The sequence below is a fragment of the Schistocerca nitens genome, chromosome 1, assembly GCF_023898315.1.
Source record: "Schistocerca nitens isolate TAMUIC-IGC-003100 chromosome 1, iqSchNite1.1, whole genome shotgun sequence".
Taxonomy (NCBI): domain Eukaryota; kingdom Metazoa; phylum Arthropoda; class Insecta; order Orthoptera; family Acrididae; genus Schistocerca; species Schistocerca nitens.
This window is the reverse complement of record NC_064614.1, coordinates 974,938,632-974,959,641: the sequence shown is the minus strand read 5'-3', so window position 1 is coordinate 974,959,641 and position 21,010 is coordinate 974,938,632. Positions and strand designations below refer to the sequence as shown.

General features: G+C 46.0%; 1 protein-coding gene across 1 annotated transcript in view; it reads right to left on the bottom strand.

Moving 5' to 3' along the window:
* The window catches only part of LOC126237672 (tyrosine-protein kinase Dnt-like), a 250,491-nt gene that overhangs the window by 30,847 nt on the left and 198,634 nt on the right, over positions 1 to 21,010 (bottom strand). Inside the window, exons 6-7 of the mRNA XM_049947741.1 lie at positions 5,483 to 5,810; positions 1,212 to 1,377 (exon numbers count right to left, since the gene is read on the bottom strand). Of these exons, the coding sequence (XP_049803698.1) occupies positions 1,212 to 1,377; positions 5,483 to 5,810 (494 nt within the window). The remainder of the gene's footprint in view (positions 1 to 1,211; positions 1,378 to 5,482; positions 5,811 to 21,010) is intronic.

Sequence of the window (21,010 nt, the reverse complement as noted above, 5' to 3'; positions counted from 1 at the left end):
GTTCTGCAAATGGTGTCCACGTAGCCGAATTTGACCATTTGCAGTCGGTTCTGTTGGACCAGAGGGCCCAGTCCATTCCATGTAAACACAGTCCACTTCATTGTGGAGTAAGCACCTGGTTCCACAGTGTTTTGGTGACAGCCTGGGCCCATGCTTTCGATGGGTCTGTGCTATGCTCGAATCCTACCATCAGCTCTTACAATCTGAAATCTGAGCTCGTCTGAGCCGTTCACGGTTCTCCAGTCGCCTGGGGTCAAGCGTCGTGGTCACAAGCCCCAAAGAGACGAAAAGAAGGCGATGTCGTACTGTTAGCAAAGACACCGGCGTCGGTCATCCGCTGCCACAGCGCATTAACTCCCAATTTCGCAGCACTGTACTAACGGATACGTTCGTCCTACGTGCCACATTGATTTATCTGATTATTTCTCACAGCGTTTGATTGTCTATTGGGACAGACAACTCTACTGAAGCCCCGCTGCTCAAGATGGTTAAGCGAAGGCTGTAGGCCACTGCGTTGTTCGTGGTGGGAGGTAAGTCGCGCGGGATTAGCCGAGTGGTCTAGGGCGCTGCAGGCATGAACTGTGCGGCTGGTCCCGGCGGAGGTTCAAGTCCTCCCTCGGGCATGGGTGTGTGTGTTGGTGCTTAGGATAATGTAAGTTAAGTAGTGTGTAAGCTTAGGGGCTGACGACCTTAGCAGTTAAGTCCCATAAGATTTCACACACATATGAGCATTTTGGTGGGAGGTAATGCCCGAAAGTTGGTATTTTCAGCATGCTCCTTAAGGTGTGGATGTCGGAACATTTAATTCCCTTAAGATTTCAGAAATGGAATGTCCCATGCATGTAGCTCCAGGTACCATTCGCGTTTAAAGTGTGCTAAGTCCCGTCGTGAGGCCATAATTACGTCGGAAACCTAGTCACAAGAATCACATGGGTACAAAGGACATATTCGTTGGGGAAGCTGCGTTGTGTACGCGATCCTATCGCCATCTGTATACGCGCATATTGATACCCCACGACTTTCGCCACCTAACTGTGTAAGTAGATACATAAAAACGTGGCAAGTGTGTGCGACATTGAAGTCTAAAACGACAGTGTTCACCAAAATTACGTCGCAGTTCCAGTATGGCGTTAGCGACATGGGCACGCGCTAAACACGGTACGGTACTATTACAGCAAGTGTTCGTGTGTTAGGCGGTGTCGGGTACTCACCGGAGACGGTCTTGACGGTGACCTGCTGGTTGCGGAAGATGCCCCGGTAGACGCGGCCGAAGGTGCCCTCGTGCAGCAGCTCGTGCACCGAGATGGACGACCGCTCCACGGCGACAGCTCGCAGCCGGCTCGTGGGGTCCGTCAGCCGCGGGTCGTACAGCGAGTGCTGCCGCGCACGTAGCAAACATTAAAGACAGTGCCACAGTGTAGATCGCAGCACACAGACTACCCTTAACACTGTATCGTTGCGCCAAATCTGATGATCGTAACTCTTTCACTGAATACGAGCATCCGAAATAAGAACCCAGTAAGCTAACATGCTACAAATTATGAATAACCTTAACTACGCCAGGAAATTAAGAAAAAAGACAAACTCCATAAGCACTGGATGGTAATGGTTTCATCTTGTCCAAAAGGGCCCAACAGCGTCATAACTGTTCTACTGTGAGCAGCGAACTGTATGATTGGTGCCTCGGCGGCCATTGTGGTGGTGAATTTATAACATGTCTTCCTCTGGGTAACTCCAAAACCACAACGTCGCAATTAAGTACGTAATTACAAAATACACATTTTATTTGTGAACAAACATCTATGATACAGTTGTTTTAGTTCTTTGTACTGATGGCGCGTAGTGCCTAAAATGATTTTATTCAAACTCCCGTTTGTTGCTGAATGGTTGTAAGTAGGCTGTTTAGGTTTTTATATTGGTAACGCCAAGTAGCGCTCTGTATGAAAACCACTGGCTGTGCTGTGTGCAGTCTGTCTGGTTTGCATTGTTGAACAATTCTCTATTGTAGTGGGCAGTTAGATGTTAACAGCGTGTAGCGTTGCGCAGTTGGAGGTGAGCCGCCAGCAGTGGTGGATGTGGGGAGAGAAATGGCGGAGTTTTGAGAGCGGATGATCTGGACGTGTGTCCATCAGACACGGTAAATTTGTAAGACTGGATGTCGTGAACTGATATATATATATATATATATATATATATATATATATATATATATATATATATACACTTTTGAACACTATTAGGGTAAATATATTGTTTGTTCTCTATTAAAATCTTTCATTTGCTAACTATGCCTATCAGTAGTTAGTGCCTTCAGTAGTTAGAATCTTTTAGTTAGCTGGCAGTATTGGCGCTCGCTGTATTGCAGTAGTTCGAGTAACAAAGATTTTTGTGAGGTAAGAATTCATGAAAGGTATAGGTTATTGTTAGTCAGGGCCATTCTTTTGTAGGGATTAATGAAAGTCAGATTGCGTTGCGCTAAAAATATTGTGTGTCAGTTTAGTGTTGATCGGAATAAGTGACAAATGTCTGAGTACGTTCAGTTCTGCTCAGCTGTTTGAAAATCAAATAACGTATGTTTCATGGTGACCTAGCGATAAGCGTAAATCTCTACAGGGTGAACGGAAACAGGCTGAAAATCTTGAAGCGTGTTGTGGGGTAGGTTGTGTTGAGAAATAATTGTTGAGACAAAAGTTCAATATGTTGTGCCGTTTCCGATTTAATTTGCTTTGAAGTTAGCAAGTCGGGCCGTTACGCGCTCAATTTCAAGCGGTCCCAGAGACAATGTTGCAAAACGTCTCCTTCATTTCGTTTCCTAGAAGGGAACAACAGAGCTCGTCGGTAGCAAGGATCGAGGCAATGCCAAAGGCTGAGCACTGTCGTACGCTATCATCTACGCTATGAGAACCTACACTAATTTTATCTGGCAGACTACTTGAAACGGCCTATTTGGCTAACTTCAGTGCTAATTAATTTGTAAACAGCACTACGGATTTTTTTCTTAACAATTGATTCTCAGCACAGCCTACTCTGCAACGCCCGTATAAACATTCTGGATTGCTTCTGACCGCCCTGAATAGCTCTAATGCGTTGCAGACACCTTCTGCTCCATGTTCGTCAGGCATTGTTTTGCTATATATGTCATCTGGCATCAAGTGTTCGAGAGGTGAAGACATTTCTGTACATGTCTTCAGCTATGTGCATCCAGCCGCCCCTGTACGTCTATTAATGGGATCCATCCCAAATCTGTAATCTCTTTGTGTACATTAAGGCTTTTGGTTAAGTATCCATTCAGCGAGCTTATGATATTGTTCTAAAAGATTCATTACATAGGCCACTGGCCCAGTTGTACTGTATTGCAATATATTATAAATTACCAGTTAGTGATTCTTTTTAGAGAAGCATATACTCACACCGTAAGGCGTTGCTCACTCCGAGGCGATGCAACGTGCACTATGATGGGGAAGTGATTTGCGATACGACGCACAAGCAACCCATATTGGTGGAGCGCGGAAACGTAGCGACTTGATTGGTTCAGAATAGAACGGCAGCAATACAACACCGATACCATTGTCTGTCGTATCACCAATCATAATACGGAGTGCTGGTTGCTCCAAGCAACTGTATTGTACGAGAGTGGAGACGAAAATGTCGAGTCATTTCAGATGTGTAAAAAAAAAATGGTTGATGTAGATGAAGTCTCTGTAGTTAGTTTCTATGTAAAGCTTTGACTTTTTGTGTGAAAAATTAAAAACCGTTGTTTTGGGATTCGCACTGCACAAGCCCTCTGCTAAGCAAATTTTTCATTCCACTTTGATGGAATTACTTATTAAAAAATTAGTTTTTGCGTCTTATAATATGGTATCACAGCTTAATGATGAACTGGTTTCCTTCTTATTACTTTCAATAGGTACTGTTATACTTCGAAATTAAGTAAAAGGCAGAGAATATTTTGACAAGTTTGCTGTAAAAAATGTTGTCACTGGCAAGTTTTCGTTTGGTGCAATTTAGGTCATACAGTGCTGTATGCCAAATATGGCAATGTAACAAAATTCAAATTGAAGTACGGGCTCCAGAGAACTTTTTGAGTCTCAAACATCTATGATTTATATAGCAGACTCATGCGACGAACGTAAATTTGTACCAAGGCCGGTATTCGAACCCAGGTCTCCTGCTCATTAGGCAGATGAACAAACCACTACCCCTTCCTGACGCAGTGACTCTGCATAACTGCACGGACTATCACAGCACAGCTCTCTCTCCTCAGTCAGTCTGCATACATACAGCACAGATATTTGTCATCTGAAAACGTCTCTCCAACCATAATGTTTCATTTGAATGAAACACCTATGCCCGGGATTCAGGCAGGATCCCCAGTTTCATTCGATGCTGAGTTTCTATTTCAGTGCAGTTGTGCAGACTCTGCAACGCTATTTGATTTTAGGGGGAATGCGAAAGGGGCTGGGGTGCGAATGGAATTTGGATTGAGGTGTGCTACGGTAGTCCTTGTAGTTGTGCAAAGCCACTGTGTCAGGGTGGCGTAATGGTTAGCATGTCTGCCAAGTGAGCAGGAGACATGCTTTCAAATCCTGGCCTTGGTACACATTTTCTTTCCTGGCTTCAGTCTGCGGATATATACCGAAACTGTTTTTAGCGCTGGAAGGAGAGTCATCCATCTTTCCAATCTCTATTAAATACGTGACAGTTTTGGAAAATTTCCCTAAGGACGCTCACATCGTCGTGGCACATGTGAGGCTGTTGCAACCTGTTGTGTCTAGTTGCTTGTCGTATCACTCCTGTGGGAATACGAGTGTCGCACGGTTAATCGTACGGTCCCACAACTTTTATTGTATTGTATCGCCTCAATGAGAACAGCGCCTAAGAGCACATTAAAGACCTCATACACCCCCTTTCTGGAGGTGACACTCGCATCACCAATCACGAAGAGACAGGAATGTTACCAAATAATGCTATCAAATGTTTGTATGTGTTAAATGTATGTATTAGACCGAGGACCTAGAAACGACGTAGAGGCTTCGTACTGCCGTAGCCCTCAGTGGTTCACACAACAGGCCACAGCAGTCCACCCACCCCACCGCCGCCCCACGCCAAACTCAGGATTATTATGCGGTTCGGCCCCCAGTGGAAGCCCCGGGAAAGTCTCATGCCAGACGAGTGTAACCCCACATGTTTACGTGGTAGAAAAATTGTGGTGTACGCTTACTTGGCAATGGTGTTTGCGCAGCAATCGCCGACACAGTGTAACTAAGGCAGAATACGGGGAAGCAGGTCGCATTCGACGAGGTAGATGGGAAACCGCCTTAAAAACCATCCACAGGCTGTCCGGCACACCGGACCTCGACACTAATCCGCCGGGCGGATTCGTGCCGAGGACCGGCACGCCTTCCCGCTCGGAAAGCAGCACGTTAGTCAGGCGAGTATGAAAGGTTTACACACCTACCCATTTCTTCAGAACTGCGCTTACCTGAGACAGCTGCGACAGGCGAGACGAAGCGTAGTACGTGGGGCAGAGGGAGGCGGGCTTGGCGTAGACGTGGTAGTCGTCAGAAGTGGCGGTGCCGGACAGGAAGGTGGTGGCGTAGGGGCAGGGCGGCTGCGACAGCGAGTGCGCCTGCGACGGCAGCGGCGACGCGGCGGCGGCGGCGGCGGCGGCGGCGGCGGCGGGCGCCACCTTGGTGAAGCTGGCGATGGTGGCGTAGCTGCCGCTGGCCACGCTGCCCGCGCGGCCCAGCGCCTCCAGCCGGATGAACACGTTCGGGCTGCTGCCGTACGCCGCGCTCGTGTACGTAGTGCTGCGCAAGCGGCAGCAGGTGTCCTTGTACACGCCCCAGCTACACTTGCTCCTAGTCTCACTACCAGTAAGGCACCTTCTGCAAAATTTAACATCGAGTCTGTCTTCTGAACTTCAACAAAAACTCGTCATCTCTTCCGACCTGTCCAATAGGGCATTCGCTTTCAGACAAGAGGTTCTACCATTCTAGAAGATTGCATGAAATTCTACACCGGACAAATACTGTACATTACACAACAACTTTGCTAAGAGTATGAAATGGGCACTTCCTCTGCTACCTTGGAGAATGGTCGTGACAGAGCGTCTGTAAGATTGACGGAAGCTCGTGATTACACTGTTTTCTTCCCACGCAACCACACATCAACATCTGACATTCTGCCCAGTAGAATAATAATCACTAATGCCTTGTTCTTGCCACAGCAGTACTTGGAGGTACTACCCAATATGAAAAGATGTGACGTGTAATAGCTATAATTATTAGTCTGCAAATGACGAAAATACTTATCTAATGCTGTTCAGTACATTGTCCTCAGACACCGGCAGACATGTCTGGAGTTGTAACCATTATAGCCTGCATATGCTATTGGCAGACAAGTAACAGAAATGGAAATGGGCGTTTGGCGTCATTGGTCGGGAGGTCCCTTGCCGGACCGGCCGCCTTGGTGCAGGTGCGACCTGCGCGCCGGATGGGGATGTAATGATGATGAGGAACACAACTCCCAGTCCCTGAGCCGAGAAAATCTCCGACCCAGCGAGGAATCGAACCCTGGCCCGTTGGACGGCAATCCGTCACGCTGACCACTCAGCTATCAGCGCGGACAGACAAATAATGCTTGTGCACCACTGAGAAACAACAAAAACGACGATACCTGCTAATGACATAGCGACGTCGCCATTATCATAATCACCAGCTACTGGAGCCAACACAGGGTGTTCCATAGATGTTGCGAGAATCTTTAAGAGGTTGTCGAGAGTACCCTGGGAAACAAATCGAGGATAGGAACTGTGTATGACAACGTCATCCGAAAACACTACAGAGAGTCGAAGATACAGGCACTGGTACCTTCCACTAGGCCCCACTTCGGCTGCACACGTGATTTTGTCCGCTGATGGACTGTAGGCGGAATGTCTCTCAATGCTGTTTGTTACTCCATGATCATGATTGCATGCCACGATCGCCAGTACAGAACACGAGGTTAGCTGCTGCATAGACAGGCCTTGTCTCCTATGAATGCGATTCTCTGTTGTCTTGGCGGATGACGGTTTCAGACGAGGATTTCCATGTGCTGTTTATTTTTCACCCGTATAGCGGAAAAAATTGGAGATATTAGGGGGTTTCAGGTGCAAACTCATGACCGAAACCGTCACCCACCGAGGCAACCGAGCATTACATTCATGGGAGACAAGGCCTTTCTATGCATCAGATAACTCCATCTTCTCCACTGGCGATCATGGGAATCAGTCTCGATCACTGAACAAAGAACACCAGTGCGATAGGTACTGCATACAGTCCTTCGGTGTACAAAGTCACATTTGCTACCTAAGGGATGGCTTAATAGTAGCAGCTGGCGTCTATAATTTCGATGCCCTATAGCGTCTTTGGATGACGTTTCCGATTTCCGGACCTCAGTTTGATCCGCAAGACACTCTCTATTACCCCTCGAGGGCTTTGCAACATTTCTGTGAGATCCTGTAAAATTGCTGACTACATTACCGTTACATGACAATGACAAAGAAACGCCACAAGAATATCGAATATATTTCGTTATATCTATTACGGTTCAACTAATTTAACCTGAATTCGATTTTTGGGTGGTACTGTGGATCTACTTCTACATCTACAAGACTACTCTGCAATTCACATTTAAGTGCTTGGCAGAGGGTTCGTCGAACCACAATCATACTATCTCTCTACCATTCCACTCCCGAACAGCGCGCGGGAAAAACGAACACCTAAACCTTTCTGTTCGAGCTCTGATTTCTCTTATTTTATTTTGATGATCATTCCTACCTATGTAGGTTGGGCTCAACAAAATATTTTCGCATTCGGAAGAGAAAGTTGGTGACTGAAATTTCGTAAATAGATCTCGCCGCGACGAAAAACGTCTTTGCTGTAATGACTTCCATCCCAATTCGCGTATCATATCTGCCACACTCTCTCCCCTACTACGTGATAATACAAAACGAGCTACCCTTTTTGCACCCTTTCGATGTCCTCCGTCAATCCCACCTGGTAAGGATCCCACACCGCGCAGTAATATTCCAACAGAGGACGAACGAGTGTAGTGTAAGCTGTCTCTTTAGTGGACTTGCATCTTCTAAGTGTCCTGCCAATGAAACGCAACCTTAGGCTCGCCTTCCCCACAATATTAACTATGTGGTCTTTCCAACTGAAGTTGATCGTAATTTTAACACCCAGGTACTTAGTTGAATTGACAGCCTTGAGAATTGTACTATTTATCGAGTAATCGAATTCCAACGGATTTCTTTTGGAACTCATGTGGGTCACCTCACACTTTTCGTTATTTAGCGTCAACTGCCACCTGCCACACCATACAGCAATCTTTTCTAAATCGCTTTGCAACTGATACTGGTCTTCGGATGACCTTACTAGACGGTAAATTACTATCTCAATTTCGCAGACGACGAAATCTGCACACAGAATGATCTCACCGTTGTGAGATCTTACTGAGTACACATAACGATGTAATCGAGAGTCATGCAGTTTTATTGCTTCCGACTCTCTTTCAACTACTGCGGCACTAAATCGGTAGACTTCAGACTGTTAACGAAGTTACGACTATATGGAATAGGTTCCCAGACATGTGTGTGGCTCAAAGACTTGTCAATTAGGCGAACCCTGTACAGTGTGCTCGACGGTGAGCTTTTACCAAAGACAACGGTGTCCGGAGTAGGGATGGGTGGGAGAGGAGCATGGAAGTGTGATAAGAACGTTCTTATTCTCTACGTACATAAATCATCCAATAAGCATGGTAAAAAGAAATCTGCAGCTGTTTGCTGATGGTGCTGTGGTGTATGCAAAGGTGTCGTCGTTGAGTGACTTTATGAGGATACAAGATGACTAATACAAAATTTGTAGTTTGTGACGCTTGCTCTAAATGTAGAAATATATAATTAATCCAAATGAGTAGAAAAACAACCTGGTAATATCCCAATAAGTTGCAAGTGACGAGTGCGGTAGTGGGGTTGGTAAATGTTCGAATTCGAGGTATTGGGAGAATTTTAGAAAATTTTGGCTCATGTATAGAGGAGACAGTATGCTGAACACTAATGCAACGCATTATTGAGTACTGCTCAAGTGTTGGGTACCACTGCCAGGTCTGGTTAAAGGAAGACTTTGAAGTAATTCAGAGGTGGGCTGCTAGATGTGATCCCAGTAGGTTCGATCAACATGTGGGTGTTACAGAGACGTGTTGTGAACTCAGGTAGGAACGCCTGGAGGGAAGGCAACAATCTTTCCCGGAATACTGAAGAAAAAATTTAAAGAGCAGCTGGCACCTGAAACTGACTGCTTAGCAATTATACTGCTGTCATTATACCTTTCACATAAGTGCAATGAAGATACGGTAAGAGGAATTCTGACACATGCAGAGGCTCATACACAGTCGTCTTTATCTCACGCCATTTGCTAGGGGAACAAGTAAATTACTAATGTTGGTACAATGTACCCTCCATCGAACACCTTACGGTGTCTTTCGGGGTATACTTTTAGATTGAGAAATATTCCTGATGATGAAAGCTTGGACCATTCACAGGCTGCACATCTCATTGTAGTGCATCGACCATATTCAATCAAGAAGTACGCCAGAACAGACGAAACTGAGTTGCAACAGAGAGCCAGGCACAGACAGGCGGGAGTGTGATGCATTGCGAAGCAAAACACGGCCGATATACAGGGTGATTCAAAAAGAATACCACAACTTTAGGAATTTAAAACTCTGCAACGACAAAAGGCAGAGCTAAGCACTATCTGTCGGCGAATTAAGGGAGCTATAAAGTTTCATTTAGTTGTACATTTGTTCGCTTGAGGCGCTGTTGACTAGGCGTCAGCGTCGGTTGATGCTAAGATGGCGACCGCTCAACAGAAAGCTTTTTATGTTACTGAGTACGGCAGAAGTGAATCGACGACAGTTGTTCAGCGTGCATTTCGAACGAAGTATGGTGTTAAACCTCCTGATAGGTGGTGTATTAAACGTTGGTATAAACAGTTTACAGAGAATGGGTGTTTGTGCAAAGGGAAAAGTTCTGGACGGCCGAGAACGAGTGATGAAAATGTAGCACGCATCCAGCAAGCATTTGTTCGCAGCCCAGGAAAATCGACTCGCAGAGCTAGCAGAGAGCTGCAAATTCCACAATCAACTGTATGGAGAGTCCTACGAAAAAGGTTAGTTATGAAACCTTATCGTCTGAAATTGGTTCAAGCACTGTCTGCAGCTGATATGATTAAAAGAATCGATTTCTGTGATTTTATCCTTGCTCAAATGGAAACGGATGAATCTTTCGTTTCAAAGATTGTGTTCAGTGATAAAGCAACTTTCCACACTAACGGGAAAGTCAACCGTCACAATGTCTGTGTATGGGGCACTGAGAATCCGCGGGAAACAACTCAGTATGAACGTGACTCGCCTAAGGTGAACGTTTTCTGTGCCATTTCAGCCAATAAAGTTTTTGGTCCCTTTTTCTTCGAAGGTGCTACTGTAACTGGACTACAGTATCTGGAGATGTTAGAGAATTGGCTGTTCCCTCAGCTCGAACAAGAAGCACAACAATTCATATTTCAGCAGGATGGAGCGCCACCACATTGGCACTTATCTGTCCGTAACTACCTGAACGTCAACTACCCGAGGCGATGGGTCGGCCGCCAGGCAGCCCGTGACAGAGCACTTCATCACTGGCCTCCAAGAAGCCCTGATCTTACACCCTGCGATTTTTTCTTATGGGGGTATGTTAAGGATATGGTGTTTCGGCCACCTCTCCCAGCCACCATTGATGATTTGAAACGAGAAATAACAGCAGCTATCCAAACTGTTACGCCTGATATGCTACAGAGAGTGTGGAACGAGTTGGAGTATCGGGTTGATATTGCTCGAGTGTCTGGAGGGAGCCATATTGAACATCTCTGAACTTGTTTTTGAGTGAAAAAAAAAACCTTTTTAAATACTCTTTGTAATGATGTATAACAGAAGGTTATATTATGTTTCTTTAATTAAATACACATTTTTAAAGTTGTGGTATTCTTTTTGAATCACCCTGTACTTCGTGAAGCAGAGCCAGCTGAGCCTGGTATAGCAAATGCTGATACTGCCATACGCTAGTGGAAGGTCAGAAGCCGTTCCTCACTTGCCACCACGGAAATGTTTACATGCCCTAAGCCCGAAACGAACATACTCTGGAGCGTATAAGTACTCAGCCATCCGTGCACAGCCGCCTCCACAGTATTGTTAGCTGTTCTGTACATCAGCGGTTCTGCACACTGTCATCATGGCCACAGCTGGAGACTTCGCTCATAGCAGCATTCAAGTGACGCCATGCTCAGGCCTAATCTTTGCAGTGTCAGAATACCGAACATCTATTGATTCTCGCGAGAAGCAACTGAATGCCTCCGCCAAGATGTTCCTGATGCGTTACAGCTGAGGGCCAGAACAAAGAAGTCATTTAAAACATCTAATGTCACCCTTGTTTGACAGTATTCCTAGTGGACACAGGTCGTGCTGTCTTGCACCTTCTAGTGATGCAGAGATTCGACAGAAACGGGCCGCGGTTCGGACTCCTCCTTAAACTGTAGGTCCCACTTCCCCTGGTTGGATAACTAGGAGAGATTAGGGACACACAAGTTGATGAAATGGCCTAAAATTGACAGACTTACACATGGTCACTGAGGCACACAAAATAATAATGTTTATGTAACAGCTCGTTACCGAGCCAGTACTAGATGCCACATGCCAGTGATGTCCATTGTACACTCAGGTACAGGAACGATTTAGCAGTATGTGATTTTTTCGCTAGGGGTCAGGTCGGACGGTAACGCAAGGGTTAGACGATAAGTAAGTCGCAAACTTGTGTAGAGGCATCAGCGCCGCACATACCAGCCTGAAATTTATTCTGTTTTTCAGAACTATCCTGCTGTAAACTGAAAAATTTTTAAATTAAATTAACAGCAATAGCAGCCGTCTGTCGCAAAAAAGGATTCTTTTTACCCAGGCCACGGCACTGCTATGAGTGCCTTCATCAGAAATAAACCTCTTTAATTGGCCTACAACATAGTTATAAAATTACAGGAAATAATAAAAAAGTTAAGTATTAGTACTGGCTGGTAGTACAAAAAGGAACAGTACTTACATGTCACGTATTAAACTAAAAATCAAGCGATAAAGCTTTAGTCACAAAAGCTGTAAAACAGAATACATAAAAAGCAAGTTACTATGGGCTGTTCAATTGCGTCAAGCTACGGCAGCATCTGACTGAGGCGCCCTCGTTAGCAATTGCGCGGTCGTGAATATTACACCAAGAGTGCCATCTAGTAGCCGCAAATACACTCCTGGAAATTGAAATAAGAACACCGTGAATTTATTGTCCCAGGAAGGGGAAACTTTATTGACACATTCCTGGGGTCAGATACATCACATGATCACACCGACAGAACCACAGGCACATAGACACAGGCAACAGAGCATGCACAATGTCGGCACTAGTACAGTGTATATCCACCTTTCGCAGCAATGCAGGCTGCTATTCTCCCATGGAGACGATCGTAGAGATGCTGGATGTAGTCCTGTGGAACGGCTTGCCATGCCATTTCCACCTGGCGCCTCAGTTGGACCAGCGTTCGTGCTGGACGTGCAGACCGCGTGAGACGACGCTTCATCCAGTCCCAAACATGCTCAATGGGGGACAGATCCGGAGATCTTGCTGGCCAGGGTAGTTGACTTACACCTTCTAGAGCACGTTGGGTGGCACGGGATACATGCGGACGTGCATTGTCCTGTTGGAACAGCAAGTTCCCTTGCCGGTCTAGGAATGGTAGAACGATGGGTTCGATGACGGTTTGGATGTACCGTGCACTATTCAGTGTCCCCTCGACGATCACCAGTGGTGTACGGCCAGTGTAGGAGATCGCTCCCCACACCATGATGCCGGGTGTTGGCCCTGTGTGCCTCGGTCGTATGCAGTCCTGATTGTGGCGCTCACCTGCACGGCGCCAAACACGTATACGACCATCATTGGCACCAAGGCAGAAGCGACTCTCATCGCTGAAGACGACACATCTCCATTCGTCCCTCCATTCACGCCTGTCGCGACACCACTGGAGGCGGGCTGCACGATGTTGGGGCGTGAGCGGAAGACGGCCTAACGGTGTGCGGGACCGTAGCCCAGCTTCATGGAGACGGTTGCGAATGGTCCTCGCCGATACCCCAGGAGCAACAGTGTCCCTAATTTGCTGGGAAGTGGCGGTGCGGTCCCCTACCGCACTGCGTAGGATCCTCGGTCTTGGCGTGCATCCGTGCGTCGCTGCGGTCCGGTCCCAGGTCGACGGGCACGTGCACCTTCCGCCGACCACTGGCGACAACATCGATGTACTGTGGAGACCTCACGCCCCACGTGTTGAGCAATTCGGCGGAACGTCCACCCGGCCTCCCGCATGCCCACTATACGCCCTCGCTCAAAGTCCGTCAACTGCACATACGGTTCACGTCCACGCTGTCGCAGCATGCTACCAGTGTTAAAGACTGCGATGGAGCTCCGTATGCCACGGCAAACTGGCTGACACTGACGGCGGCGGTGCACAAATGCTGCGCAGCTAGCGCCATTCGACGGCCAACACCGCGGTTCCTGGTGTGTCCGCTGTGCCGTGCGTGTGATCATTGCTTGTACAGCCCTCTCGCAGTGTCCGGAGCAAGTATCGTGGGTGTGACACACCGGTGTCCATGTGTTCTTTTTTCCATTTCCAGGAGTGTACAAACAGGCTACTTAGCATTCAAAATATAGACAGACGAATGTTACGATGAACATTATTTTGTAAAATGCAGTAATTGTACCTGATAGCTGCAGACACGGTAACAAATTGTCTACATAAGAGCTTATAAATACAGTTTAAAGGCTGAAAACGCTATTTTAGAAATACAAAGGTAGCTGAATAGCTCAGCGAGCAGGAAAGAATGGTATAACATGAAATGCAGTTAATATAAACTTTTAAAAACATTATGAGTTGACTTAGATAGAAAAAATTTTTCGGTAACTACACGATGGAACACGAAATCAAATATTGTCATAGAAGTGCCGAAATCTGGGTCAAAAGTCTCCTTTTTGCGACGGAGGGCTGCTATTGTTGTTAATTTACTTTGTAAATGATCACTGACCACGCAGCCAAGTTCAAAACATTTTGAAACATTTATGCCATCGTTCGGCAAGCTCTTCAATGTTTACAGCATGGAATTCTTGTGGCAGCGTTGGCATCTGACGGGTGACCCGGCTGAAGGAAATTTATTGCTTCCTTAAATGGCTTCAGCCCACAAGACTGATGTGTCCTGGGTGTAGCAAAACGTAGAACCGATATTACATGGCTAGATAACCAGGTCGTCCAGTACTCTCCTTATTCGTGAGTTTTTCTTATCCTTTGTTGTATTCCTGCATCCAGTGGAACACAACTTTGTATGAAATACAGTTAAGACCATATACCGCTCTCTGAATGTCCTCTGCGAAGAGTCTCAAGGCTCACAAAAATTGTGTTGTTCTAATCGGATAGCACACCCGTCATCTTGGCCACGGAATACTGTGTAACGGCTACCTTTCACGCGACATGCTGTACCTTCTAGATCCTTATGGGCCCAAAATTTAAAACAATATGCGATACTCTGGTGTTTGCGACATATTTATTGACTCGCCCTAGTAATATTGTTAAAAAGGTCCATGTCACATTATTTACCGTCTACTGGTATCCTGTTAGTAAAGCGAGAGTAGAGTAATGACAGTAGTATGCTTGGTATTGGAAGTACACTTGCCATGATATTCGAGGTGAGCGCCAAACACGACGGTGGGAGCCTGTCAATCGACGTACTACAGTGGAACAACTGGGTGTCCGAACAACCCAGGACCCTAACATACTCGTGTTCGCCACAATAGCTGAACTAAACCCGTTTCTTATGTCACACAGAAGCCGATACTATCTTCTTCGAAAACGGAAACATGTCCACAGAAAAGTATTTTTTTTTTCTTTTTGGAGAATATCAAGGCTACACTGACGTGAATACGACGAGTTTCAGAAGTATCGGGTACGCAGCATGAGCCCGTCCTCCACCGAATAAATTTTAATGGCTGGCGTGGTATGAAAGTGCGTGGCGGATTAAAAGTGCATGCCGGACCGAGACTCGAACTCGGGACCTTTGCCTTTCGCAGGCGAGTGCTCTACCGACTTTTTTCATTATTTTTTTTTAAATCTCATTTTGTTCGTTTTTGTTCGTTGCATCTGCCCAGGGCGGACGTCGTAAGATATCCGTTTAAGTTCTTTGTTGATCGATTAACTCTGTTCTTTTTTATTACAGAGGGCAGCTAACCCTCTGACCGAACACGCTGAGCTACCGTGCCGGCGACTGAGCTCCTCAACCATGATTCACGACCCGTCCTCACAGCTTAAATTCTGCCAGTACCTAGTCTCCTACCTTCCAAAGAAGCTCTTACGCGCACCTTGTGTGAAGTCTGGAAAGTAGAAGACGAGGTACTGGCAGAAGTGAAGCTGTGAGGAGGAGTCGTGAGCCGTGCTTGGGTAGCTCAGTCGGTAGAGTACTTGCCCGCGAAAGGCAAAGGTGCCGAGAGCGAGTCTCAATCCGGCACACCGCTTTATTCTGCCAGGAAGTTTCATAACAGCACACACCCCGCTGCAGAGTGAAAATCTCATTCTAGTTTTTGAGAGACATTTTCAGAATATTTTCGTACAAGTGAGACGTGGAACTCATTGTCAGGATAGAGAGCAATTGAATTTTATTTGATTTCTTACCACCATTTATCCTTTTACGTTTAATTATTTTTTATTTATCTTTTTACTTTTAATAGCTGCACAACACTCCAAAACACGATGGTACGTTTTGTGAGTCATGTCTGGAAACAACCCCCTTCCAGTCACGCACGATAATCTCTGATGACAACAGTGATGCCGAGTTTACTAGCCATTCTCAAGCGTACATTCAGTATTGCTTTTTTCTGCTTGGTTGGTTTTCCTGTCAGTTGCACTTGTACGTTAACAGCTATGCAATATGGATAACTTTATTGTTAAAGATTACTCTTTTGCCCCACTTGTTAGCGTTCAGTAATTCAGCGGTATAACGGTTCAAAGACACTGTGCTGAGCTGTTCCTGAAGCGATGGCAACCATAGTAATATACTGTTGGGTGACTTCCTAAGACATCTGAACAATCTGTATGTCAAGTTAAAATTTACTGTAGAAGAAAAGACCCAACAGCTACCCTTTCCAGATGTGCTGCGTACGAGGGATGAAGAGAACCTGGGAGAGAACGTGTATCGAAAACCGACACACACGGACCAATACCTGCACAAACTGTGAAGTCAGCACCTGAGGGATGCTTTATACGCTCATAACGCGCGTAAGGCGAAAATGCGATCATTTCCACATTCTTATGTTTTAATAAGTGTAAGGGCGCTGATAACCACGCCGTTGGGCCCCCATACGATCTTTAGATACACAACGCACACGAATATGCCAGCCACAACTTCTCCGAGACGAGATGAAACACCTGGAAAACGCTCAGAGAAGCAATAGTACGAGGTTTTCCCAGAAAGTAATGCCTGCTTTTTTTTCTTCAACAGTTCTTTATTGAACATAATGAGAATTACACAGGCGAAGGAATGGTGTTTTATCTACACACCATCCCGTTCTATAGCCCTCCTCCAGCGCGAAACAAGGGCGTCTATGTCCTGTCGGTACCTATCCTTGTTCTGGTGGCGGAACCAGTGCTTCACAGTCTGAATCACCTCCTCATCGTCCTCAAAATGTCTTCCACGAATAGCATCCTTTAATGGCCCAAACAGGTGGAAGTCTGAGGGGGCTAGGTCAGGGCTGTAGGGTAGGGTGAACGGGGTAAACTGTCGAACCCCGTTTTGCGATTTGTGCAGCAGTCGTCAGACTTGTGAGAGGCCGAGCGTTATCATGATGCAGCAAAATATCTCCAGGGTTGCCGTGGCGACGAAGTCGCCGGAAGCGCGTCTTGAGTTTTGTTGACATATCCTTCTGAATTGATGGTATCTCCTCTTGACATCACGCCAGTGAGATTCACACCTTCATAGCCGCAGAAGGCGGTAATCATGACCTTATCGACGGAAGCAGCTGCTTTGAATTTTTTCTTCTGTGGGGAGTGGGAATGGCGCCATTCCATCGATTGTCCTTTTGTTTCGACCTCAAAATGGTAAACCGAGGTTTTATCATCTGTCACAATCCGGGACAAGAAGGCCTTCCCCTCAGCGTCATAACGTTGCAACAAATCAAGACAAATGTTTTTTCTGTGCTATCTGTGATCACCGTTAGACACCGCGGACCCATCTTGGGCACACTTTTGAATATCCAAGAGTGCGGATAATTGCATCCAGACCTCCTTTACTGATTGACAGATGCAGTGCCAACAGCCGAGTCGTAATGCGTCTGTCCTCGCGAATGACATCAGCACCCTGCAACATGTCAGATGTGACAGCCGTGGATGGCCTCCCCTACCGCTGCAAATCGGTGAGCCCCGCCGAACCGCCTTCTGATGACCGCTCCCTCCGTGCTCAGCAACTAACTGTACTTCTGTCGACAGCAGATGCTTCACAGACTTCGCACAAGCATTTGTGAATATTCCCCACGTTCTCTTTCTCTGTTGTGAGAACTTCAATGAAGGGAACTTGCTTGTAACTTACATCATCTACAGACACCATTAGAAACTATCCTGCAGTTACGCTATCAGTCGGAAGTGACGGAAACTTGACGCGCTCCCTCGGAAGACTTCAATTAATAAATAGGTAAAGTTTCGTGTTCGTAGCATTGTTTTCAGCTGAGAAAAAAATGCGGGGCGTTTCTTTCTGAGCAACCCTCGTACATCACGTAGGTGGTGTCTCGAAATCCAACACTCGACAGAGTGATGCAGGGAAGGAGGGTTCGGCCTATATGCCATACATTCCCAGGGTGTCGAACAGAATAGGCCGTATGTTGTGCAAACTACTTTTGAAGGGGCAAACAAGAGCAAAGGGTTGCTCAGAGCGGTTGAGGGCAAAAGGGAACAACTGACAATGTCAAAAGCATACCGCAGTTCCTGCACACAAGGAAAAGTCTGTGTTGGAACGACTGGACTATTAATCATCGCCACGATTGCCGATCATATATGTCATTGCAGGTTTCTTCTTTTTTTAAATTTGTATCAATTCATTGGCTTTCGGTTCGCGCCCATGCAGCCGTCTGAATAGTGAAAAGACGATATGACAGTGTTTTTGAGGTAATTTTCGTGTCAGCAATGATCATACCAATGGAAGGGCAACACAACATCCTGTTCCCGAGTGGAGAAAATCTCCGACGACTCCGGGAATCGAAGCCGGGTACCTTCGGTTACGTATCTGCTGGAATGACCCGGCAGCTACTGAGGCGGACAGGGCCGCTGCAGACTGGGACTTGAGGAGAAATCGGACGAGGCGGAGCACGTGCTACGCGTCTGTCCCAACACGTAACAAAATTCGCTAACACGGAAACTCTTGCTACGGAGAGGAGCTACCGCGCCCGCTTTTCCAGGGAATCGTTAGAGCTCCACAACATGAAGACTGGTTCAACAAGAAACAGGAAAGCCTCAAGGTGAACGTATCCAGGATACTCGTCCTGCGAACGACCGTTGCAGGTGAGAAGAGGAGAGCTACAGTGGTAACGACCACGGAGAAGCCGCTGGAAGTTGGCTCACCAGATACACAATACCTATGGCTGCCAGCTCTACTCCAGTCCACATCAGCAATGCAGGGTGAAGTTTTGACAATGCCAGCCACTCGTGCGGGTGGAACGCCAGAAAAATAATCAAATCAACGGAGGTCGAAGAACCCGAGAAAAGCGCGATTTGTCAACAAGTGACTGCGAAACCCTCAATAATTTTCTGTTTCACAGACCTTCGCAACGGAATTTCTTTTCAACTTCTCATGACTGTTCCTCGCAAACTTTGCAGGCGGATGGGCCATTACACAAAAAAAGGTCAAAAGAGCCTTTGGTGAGAAGCAAGGGCGGCAACAAGGAGAGCGCAATGGGAATTTCACTGTTAAATGCAAAGGAGAGGGCGGACAGGTGGAAACGGTACATTGAGGCCCTCTATGAGAGGGGGTGGGGGGGGGGGGGACTTCTCTGACGACGTGATACAAGATAGGGAAGAAATAGAGCATCCAGTATTACAATCAGAATTTAAAAGAGCTCTGTAAGATTCGAAATCAAATGACGCAGAAGGGATTGATAACATGACACCGATATTTCTGAAACCATTGGAGGAAGTGTCAACAAAACGATTATTCACGTTGCGGGATGCAGAATCTATAAGACTGGCGACATACCACCAGACTTTCGGAAAAACAACATCCCCACAGTTACAAAGATTGCAAAAACCGACAAGTGCGACAATTATTGCTCACGCATCCAAGTAGCTGACAAGAATAATATACAGAGGAATAGAAAAGAAAATTTGAGTATCTATTAGTTGATGATTAGTTTGGCTATAAGAAAGAGAAAGGCACCAGAAATTCGGTTCTCACGTTGGTAATGGAAGCAAGACCGAAGAAAAATCAAGACACATTCATAGGATTCGTCGACCGGGAGAAAGCGTTCGACAATGTCAAATGATGCAAGTTGTTCGAAATTATCAGAAAAATAGGGGTAAGCTGTAGAGAAGGGCAGGTAATATACAGCATGTGCAAGAACCAAGTAGGAACAATGATAGAAGACCAAGAATGAAGTACGCGGATTAAAAAGATCGTAAGACAGGGATGTAGTTTTTCACCCCTACTGTTCAATCTGTACATCGAAGAAACAATGATGGAAATAAAAGAAATTTTCAGCAGTGGAATTTAAATTCAAGGTGAAAGAACATGAATGATAAGATTCGTTATCCTCAGTCCAAGTGAAGATGAAATGCTAGATATTTCGAACGAAGTGAGCAGTCTAAGATATGGACTCAGAGTAAATCGAAGATTGTTGTTGTTGTTGTTGTGGTCTTCAGTCCTGAGACTGGTTTGATGCAGCTCTCCATGCCATACAGTAAAGCTGCATGCCCTCGGGAATAATTACGACTGGAGTTTCCCCTTGCTTTCAGCCGTTCGCAGTACCAGCACAGCAAGGACGTTTTGGTTAGTGTTACAAGGCCAGATCAGTCAATCATCTAGACTGTTGCCCCTGCAACTACTGAAAAGGTTCATGGGGGGGGGGGGGAATCGAAGATAGTCCAATGTAATGAGAAGTATCAGAAATTAAAACATCGAGGAACTTAATATCGTAATTGCTGATCACGGAGTAGGTGAAGGTAAGCAGCAAAGTAGACCATGACAGATGGAGCAAGGAGGACATAAAAACAGCCTAGCACTGGCTAAAACAGCATTTCTGCCCAAGAGGAGTCTGTTAGTATCAGACATAGCCCTTAATTTGAGGAAGAAATTTCTGAGAATGTACGTTTCGCGCACAGGATTGCGTGGTAGTGAGACATGAACTGTGAGAAAATCGGAGCAGGAGAAAATTGAAGCATTTGAGATGCAGTGCTACTGAAGAACGCTGAAAATTAGGTAAACTGATAAGGCAAATAATGAGGAGGTTCTCTGGATAATTGACGAGGAAAGGAATGTATGGTAACCACTGACAAGAAGAACTGACAGTATGGTAGGACATCTGTTAAGACATCAGGGAATAACTTGCACGGTGTTAGAGAGAGTTGTAGAGGGTAAGAACAGTAGTGGAAGACAAAGGTTGGAATACATCATGCACATAATTGAGGATGCAGTTTGCAAGTTTGCAAGCGCTGCTTTCAAATGAAAAGTTAGCGCAGGAAAGTAATTCGGGGGATAACTCAATGACTAAAAACATAAAAAAATATATAAAAAAGGTCCACTTAATCTCTACAGGTTTATGCGAATGCCGTCTTATTAAGTCCCACTACTTCTACTAAGAAGAACTACGATTCAACGCTGCAGC